General features: G+C 35.8%; 1 protein-coding gene across 1 annotated transcript; it reads left to right on the forward strand.

The window, feature by feature from the left end:
• The first annotated feature begins 1,850 nt into the window (after positions 1-1,850).
• LOC112181602 (serine carboxypeptidase-like 40) lies at positions 1,851-5,938 on the forward strand. Its single transcript, XM_024319974.2, has 7 exons — positions 1,851-2,369; positions 3,426-3,533; positions 3,622-3,896; positions 4,673-4,933; positions 5,028-5,239; positions 5,385-5,490; positions 5,594-5,938. The coding sequence occupies exons 1-7, from the start codon at positions 1,982-1,984 to the stop codon at positions 5,750-5,752; spliced, it is 1,509 nt and encodes a 502-aa protein (XP_024175742.1). The 5' UTR covers positions 1,851-1,981; the 3' UTR covers positions 5,753-5,938.
• Positions 5,939-8,966: the final 3,028 nt, after the last annotated feature.

An 8,966-nucleotide genomic window follows, 5' to 3' on the forward strand; every position in this document is an offset into this window, starting at 1 on the left:
TGTGAAGTTCCCTTCGGCAGAAGCAATGTAAAAAATCATCCACGAAAGTAATGCCAAACATAAATGTTCGTCCCATCACGTATACAATTATTGAATTACATATAGAATGCAGTCCATATCCCAGCCATTTTCAAGTATGAAAAATATCGAAGGACAGAAGCTCCACGCTGACAGTAGTGCCAACCTCCATTCTCAATGATTGTATTGTATCAGAAACCAAATCCAGTTACGTATGTAAAGTTTGTTTTTTTTTTTTTTGAAACGTTTTGTTTGTTTTTTTTATGAAGGTAGTTTTCTCTCTCGTCATTTTCAATAAACCGTTTAAAAAAAAATAAGGATTGAGTCTGTTGGAATTTGCATATTTGACGTGATGATCACTCTTGGTTGTTGAAATTGCTGACCGAAAAGTTGAGAGCAGTTTAACAATTACAGTTACTGATATCTCTCCGGGTATAACTGATTCATTCATTCATGCATGGGAACTTGGTGGATAGGATTGAAATTGAACTGCCACTAGCTTCTGCAATAATTAATAAATGAAATCGATCGATCCCCGCAACTAAATGGTGATATGTATGTAGTTGTTTAACCTTTTGGGTGGCGCCGGTTCTTTCACGTGGGCAAATCAATTATAAATAGAATACAAGGCATACTTGTACTATTGGCACTGTACAATAGTTGCATGTTCTCTCAAGTCTTAGTCCCATTGGCATGTTCCTACAGAAATTAATGATTGTTGAGGTTAATTACTAATTGCCTGTCTTAATGATGATAGCTCATCCAAAATTACTGTTTTCAATTGGAGTTGTACTTAATTATCTTTTCAACGTGAATATTTAACTGAGAAGTATAATGTATGTGACGATGTAAAAATATCAAAAAGGTAAATAGTAAGAAACATAGCAAGATGTATAGCCGTATCTATCATGCCGGTAACCCAAAGCACCCGCCATCAAGAAACCACTAGAGACCTGTTTCCAGGATCAAGAGCACTCCTAGCTACGCCGAGTGATACTCATCGGCAAGCCAAAGAGAACAAGGTATAACAACTCACGGGTTGAAAGGAAGAGAGCCACGTACTTTAGGAGAACGCCGGACATGCAACACGAGATGGAGAGACCTGTGTGCAATCCAAGGAGATTGACGGACAAAATTCTAGATTTAGGGTTCACGTCACCAGAAATAAGAGAGAGAGAGAGAGAGAGAGAGAGAGAGAGAGAGAGAGAGATGTCACTCTCATTTTTTTTAAGTACAGAAGAGTTAAAATCTTGTTTTGTTTACCTGATGGAGTTGTGAGAAAATTATTTTTGAGGGTTGGAATTTACAAGATTCTTTTACAGTGTTTCCCTAAGAATACCATGATGTGCATATTTTCTATGATTAAGAGTGATTAGCGAGAGAGAGAGAGAGCTAGTAGGTATACCTACTAGAACCACATATTCTTTTTACTAACAAGACAACAAAGCAAACGGTCTATCAATTAATTTTCGAGTCTCATCCCAAATTAATTAAATTGTTATGGTCATTTCGAACACTGACAAAGTTTTAGATTGACAAGCTAATGGATCATGACCAAGAAAACTAACTAATGATAATAAATTTCTATAATAGTGAAGAATTCAAAGAATAAGTTTCCTTAGAAGCCGGACCTTCTAGCTATAAGCTATTGGGTTTGTAGCTTATTCCTCGTCAGGTTGGATCCATTCTCATTATATATATGAATTGCATGTGTGCTGTTAAATGAACCAAGCAGTCAAGCACTCCGAAACACTACTACATGGCATAACATGATTGTTCCATACTCCCTTCTCACCACAAAATGTCCCTATATAAAAATGAAGTGACCTCTCATACACTCTCGACCATTGGATTTTAAGTAGGAACCCCTCCACAATTCAAAACAATCATTCTTCGTTGGATTCCAAACCCCATAAAAGTCTAAGCCTCTCCATTTTCCTTCAAAAAGTACTAATTGCTTAGGATGAATATTCCCAAGCCTTTTTTGGTTCTTTTCTCTTCCTTTCTCATTCTTTCTTGCTTCTCCATAGCTCAAATCCATGGGAGCAAGCATTCACAAGCGCTTTCTCAGCTGTACAAGTCCAAGCTGAATTCCAAAAGCGCAGGCATCGACACGAAGCCATTCGAGGCGATTCTTCATGCGAACGCAACCAGCATTCATCCCCAAGAAGGGTTGAAGGAGAAAGATCGGATCAAAAGCTTGCCTGGACAACCCAAGGTGAAGTTCAGTCAGTATGGTGGGTATGTTACTGTGGATAAAAAAGCAGGTCGTGCACTTTTTTACTACTTTGCTGAAGCTGACAATCAGCAGGCCAAGGATTCTTTGCCTCTTCTTCTATGGCTTAATGGAGGTAATTTATCACATCCTACTTTCTAAATTTCCAATATGCGTGTCAATGTCACCAGCTCAACTAGTGCTGTTATAGTTTGTTTGAACTTGATATTTATCATGGTTACTTTTCTTCATTTTGTTTGTTCTTATCATTCTGTTCTATTTTGGTGAATCTATAATGAAATAAATGAAAATTTTGATCATTCTGGTGTCATGCTAGCTACTACTCTCTTTTTTGTAGTAGGAAACACATCTTTGCATGATGGTTCCAAAACTATATTAGGCTGGAGGTGATTATAGAAAGAAGATCGAATAGCAGTTTTGTGACAAATACTATATTTATTCATCAATTATTAATTGATGGCGCAAAACAACTAACTATTAGTTACTTCGTTGCTTGCTTTACAAACCTGCATCAATTATTATACAAGTGACTCTGATTTGGCATCCGAGAACTCTTACTGATGATGCCCGCAAGCGACTGTGAACTGTTGATGCTTGATCATATTATAAGATAAGCAACGATTGACAATCGGTTATATACGTAGATAGACATGTTTTTAATATTCACTGTATACACATTTGAACATATCATGCCTCTTTCCCAGATGGCTCCCTGCCACCTCGATCTTTTTTCGATATCCGGACTCATATCCCAGAATTTAATCTTGTACAGGATATCTCGGCGTTCATATTGTAGTTATAAATCTTTTTGTTGAAAACTCTAATTTAAAAACGAACGTTGAGAAAAGTTCTTTGATATATTGATAACATGCAACTCAAATCATTTACACGCACATGTTGTGGTCAAACAGTTAAACACATATTTAATCTACCCATAGGCCTAATTTACAATGGTTTTATTTGTTGCCTTCTCATTTCTATCATTACTATTATAATCTGTACCAAAAAAAAAAAAAAAAAAAATTCTGCTTTACAACAGTCTTAATATGTTCACGCTTCCTCACCACTTGAGTAAACCTCAAGAGCTTACTCTAGTCAACTAAATTCACAAAATTGAGAAATTTTGATATGGAGCAATACTCATTAATTGTTGATGATGTATATCTTACAGGACCTGGATGTTCCTCTCTTGCCTATGGAGCAATGCTTGAGCTCGGACCATTCCGTATCCATAGCGATGGCAAAACCCTTTACAGAAATAGATTTTCATGGAACTACGGTACTAACTGATCTAATGCAATTGATCACATTTTCGAACTAATTCATAGTTTTGAGACAACTAATCATAATTCTTTTTTCCTGTTCAGCTGCAAATGTTTTGTTCCTTGAGTCTCCTGCTGGTGTGGGTTTTTCATACTCTAACAGAACATCAGATTATGATAAAAGTGGGGACAGAAGAACAGCTGCAGATAATTATGTGTTCTTAGTGAATTGGTTGGAGAGGTTTCCTGAATATAAGGGGAGGGAGTTCTATATTGCTGGTGAAAGCTATGCAGGGCACTATGTACCTCAACTTGCACAGACTATCCTCCACCACAACAAGAAGGCTAATAGAACCATCATCAACCTCAAGGGCATAATTGTAAGTCCCTCTCTCTCTTTCTTTCTCTAAAATTGGATTCTCTTGGTAGTTAGAATTTAGACTTGATCTAGTGCCATGTTCTTGGATTCTTGGTAGTTAGTGAAAGGCATAAAGGCTATGGAGAGAAATAACTTGCTTTGGTCCCTCTAGGCAATTGGAATATCATGCTTTGGTCCCTCTAGGCAATTTTGCCCAACTGCCCATAACCCTTTTTCTCTTGGTCATCTGTCCCTTTTCATCATTTCTCTTTCTGGTTCCAATTACCGCACATGCTACGGGCTGGCCCTCTAGTTTTTTTTTTTGGGGCTGTCATGATGTGATCCCCATTTCCCTAAAGTCATAATCTCAGAGCCCAAGTGGCCTTTGGTTAATTGAGTTTGCCTTTAGACGGTGTGAGATCACTGGGATGTGCACATGCATTAGCAGCATTACTATTGTTTTTTATTTTGTTCAAGAGTAAAGCCTCGCCTTACAACATAGAATGTCATGAATTGTCATCCATTGCTAATTGGTTTTGACTTTTGAGTGTGATATTCTAATTTTCTGCATATCTTACATCTTTATGTGTGAGTTTTAATCTGAGGCTGTGTGCCGAGAACACAAAAATTTCTTATGCCTCACCAACACATGGTAAAGGCACTGGGTAAATAATATAAAATAATAGCCAAGTAGTTGATAATTCTAACTAATAAGTTACAACTGAATAGAGATCTCCATATTGCAGACACCAACTATCCCACTTCTTGCCTACAAATTTTCTTTGTTATATAATGCAGATTGGGAATGCAGTGATTAATGATGAAACTGATACAAGAGGAATGTATGACTACCTTGCTTCCCATGCTCTCATTTCCGATGAAATTGCAAATCAAGTCCGAAAATACTGTGATTTTTCACCCAATGCCACTATTCAACCCAAAGAGTGCGATGACGCTACTGTTGCTATTGAGAAGGCTACCTATTTCATTGATATCTATAACATCTATGCCCCCTCATGTGCCTCTTCCAATCTCACTGTCCAACCCAAAAAGGCTTCAGTAAGTTCAAACATCATAATCCAAGTATACGCAACACTTCCTATGTTAATTCTACCGGCTATTTATGAACTGTACGTGCTACTTTGTGGTGCAGATACTGAAATTTGATCCGTGCAGCGAGTACTATGCGGAAGCTTATTTGAATCGGCCTGATGTTCAAGAAGCTCTCCATGCTAATGTCACTAAACTCACACATGACTGGGAACCATGTAGTGATGTAATCAAACACTGGAGAGATAGCTCATCAACTATACTACCCCTTCTACATGAGTTTATGGATAATGGACTTCGAGTCTGGATTTTTAGGTAGACTTTCAACTTCTTCTCTTCCTCTTAATTCATCTAACAAACTGTTCTCTGTAGTTTCAGTATTTGCAAGAAATGTGACTGAATCATGTGAAATGTGACTTAATTCAGCTAATACCAATTCATATAAACATAACTATTGCAGTGGCGATATCGATGGAAGGGTTCCAGTCACTTCAACAAAGTATTCTCTTGAGAAGATGAATCTACCAATCAAGACCGAATGGCATGCTTGGTTCCTTAGCGGACAAGTAATTAACTTCTCTGTTGTGCAGCATTGTGTTAATACATATATCCCTTTAAAAACATCATTTGGTTCAGTTAATTTGAATATTGTACTGTGTTGTGCAACAGGTTGGTGGTTACACACAAGTGTATGAAGGAGACATAACACTTGCCACAGTGAGGGAGGCAGGGCATCAAGTCCCAAGCTACCAGCCTGCTAGGGCACTTTCACTCATCAAGCACTTCCTTGATGGCACACCTCTTCCTGATACTAAAAGATATAATTAAGAAAAACGAGAAAACAGTAGAATTCCATTTCTTAGCTTTCAGGATATCATTGCCTTGTTAATAATTTTTTTATCCACACAAGGTTATTCAGTGCTCATCTAAAATTTCATTCAGTAAAAAGTCTAAAGTGCCCATTGTCTTTTTAATATATGAGCATTGATCTTTTCATGGTGAATGTATCAAAAATTACGAAACCATCTATAAAGAGAATTACCGACTTTGCAAGTTTAGCAAACTCGATCTCGTTCCATTTCTTAAGGATTTGATCCCACACCATTCACATGATGTCTAAGCGAACTCAGAAGGAAAATTTGAAGATTTAAAGTTGAAAAAGGGAATGAAAATACTAAGATTTGTTTCAATTGTCATATTCACCATATAGAATTTACTTGGCATAAATTGTTTCAATTGTCATATTCACCATATAGAATTTACTTGGCATAAATTTGACAGCTTAAGTCGGGGTTTGTTGGCTTCGTGAGTCTGTCATTTTGGAGTTTCAGTGTGAAGTCCAGGGGCCATTTCTGTGTTTAAGATGATGCCAAAACTTATTGTATTCAGTTCATTATTAATGAAATTTCTTCTTGATAAAAAAAAAAAGTGGCCAATTGACATTTTATTAAATCATTTCTTCAATCGATAGGTCAAATGCTATATTAGTTTATTATATTTATGTTTTGATATTTTAATTTTACTTGGATGCAATTGGTTGTATGAGGTTTACATGGGTCCATATGAAATAAAATAATAGTCGATCACAAGAGATTTGGCTGATGTCAAATATGACAGATGAAAGCCATAAGTCTTTTACACATAAGCAAAAACCATTCTATTGGAGATGAAATTCTGTCAAATATAACAAGAGGAGATATCCACATGAATTTGCATGTATATTCCACTAAAAATGCTCTAAACGACATTGATAGACTTGACACTAAAGTGGATCGCATAATCAAAAGATAATAAATATGTAGGTACAAGTTTTGGTGTGTTGGCATTCCATACAAAACGGAAAAGTATCTTTGGGGTTTAAAGAGTTTAATATATTTTATTCATTTAAAGATATTTTTCTTTGTGCCAAATTGTATTATTGATTTCCTAAGTATTTTAAGATTTTGTGTCCTTAATTGTTTATATTTTCTTTAACACAAAAAGATTGGTTTTTTCCTTGTAGAAGAGGATTAGGGTATATAGCTGTGTTGGCTGGTTTGTTTGACTGCAGCTATTCATGTGGGTGAAAAACATACGGCAATAGAGAGAACTTGGAAGACAAGAAGAGTTGGTGGCCTCTTGCATGTTTGATAATTGAGTCTACATATGAGTCAAAACACTTGATCCATGTTGAAGTGTTCTTGATCATTGTTTCATATGCTTAACTTCTCTTGAGATCAATAGAGGAGCTGTTGACTTGGCTCATAAACTCTCGCAAGCTTACGAATCGTTCTCAAGTAAGGGAAGTATTAAAACCTTGATTATCGTACCTCGGGGATTAGGTGTTGGACCTAACCGAGGTAATTGGCGCTAGAATCACTCAAATGCATACAAGGAAAACTAAAATAAAATAAAATAATATTCACAAGGCACCAATCCTCGGCAATGCTGGGCTTAACTCACACTAAGCCTAATCAAAGCCACTAACTTGTAGCCCAAACGAGTTATGCACAATGGAAGGTAGAATTTTGTTTGGGAGTTTTGAATGGAGAATTAACTAAATTAATTGCAAACTAAAATAAAAGCAAACAACTAATTATCCAGCAAGAAATTAAATTCGGATTTCAAATTAATGGAAACATGGGAGTGTCGGGTGATTCACACTAACTATCTTGCAAACATCAATGCCAATTTCATAAATGAATGCATTTCCTATATGTGTCGAGTTCCGTATCTAGTACCGGTTAAGACTACTAAACCAATTATCCTTTCGGTGTATTGACTATGCCGGTTAAGGCCACAATCAACTCTCTAATTTGGGCATTACGCCTGTTAAGGCCGCAATATCCAAAATTAGAGGCCTAGAGAGCAAGATAATAGAGACTCAAGTAAGCTTAGCTGCAATTAAGCTAGCTAATGGTTACCACACTTAAATCCTAGATGCAACAAGACCAATAAGTTGTCAATTTATCAATCTACTCATCACAATTGCCCACAACATAATTTCAAAGGAATGACAAAGCCTAGAAACATGCTTCTAAGGACCAATAAATTTGGATTTAAAGCATACACAATGGAAATTGCATTTATTAAAATTAAAGCATCAATATTTATACAAGATAAGTTAGGGCTTCACAACCCTAACTCCCAAAATTAAACTACTCACTCATAATTAAAACAAGATTTAACATCAAAACCATGTACAATTAAAATAGATGAGAAGAGAGAGGATAAGCTTTGCTTAATTTCAACAATGCTAGAAAGCAAAGAAAACTAAGCTAGCTTGAATCCTCCTAACTACCCAAGATGAAATTAAGGTCTTGATGATCTTCCTTGATGAAATTTGAGAAGAGCCCAATAATTTAATGTGGAAGAGTGAGTGCAATGGAAGAGTGGGTGAGAGACTAAGAAGCACCGATACGGGTACGAGTATCTGGATGCGATACGATCGGATACGTGGATACGGCAAATATTAAATGTAATAGGATACGGTTACGTGAAGGATACGTTAATTTAAAAAAAAAAAAAATATATATATATATATAATAGCAAATTACTAGCACCGGCGTTATCATTCCAGCTCAAAGGCGTAGCTACACACGGGCTCCGTTGGGCTACAGCCCACCCTAGATTTTGAAAAAACATAAATTTGTAGCTTAATTATGGTTTAACAGATTAAATATTAAAAATTAGCCCACCTCAAATTTTCAAACTTATCCCATATGTTATTTTTTTAGTCATACACTAGTCTGCAATCACATGCTTTGCATGTGTACGAAATTTTTTTTAAATTTTTTTTTTTTAAATGTTGGTAGTTATTGCAGAAGAAGTAGATTCATTGGCAGTTATTACAGAGAAAAAATACTCAAATAGTGGGAGAGAAAAGTGGGGGTTGTGGAATCATTTCTTTTTATTTTCTTAATAAAAATTTATTTTATAATTGTCTTATTTATCCTTCTGATTTAATTTATTCTCAAATTTTTTTAATCTTTCAGGGTTAAATCTGTCAAAATTTTCAATTTTGGCTAATAAAGTCTATTCTCTTAATAATAGTATAGATATG

This window comes from Rosa chinensis, chromosome 1 (genome assembly GCF_002994745.2).
Source record: "Rosa chinensis cultivar Old Blush chromosome 1, RchiOBHm-V2, whole genome shotgun sequence".
Taxonomy (NCBI): Eukaryota; Viridiplantae; Streptophyta; class Magnoliopsida; order Rosales; family Rosaceae; genus Rosa; species Rosa chinensis.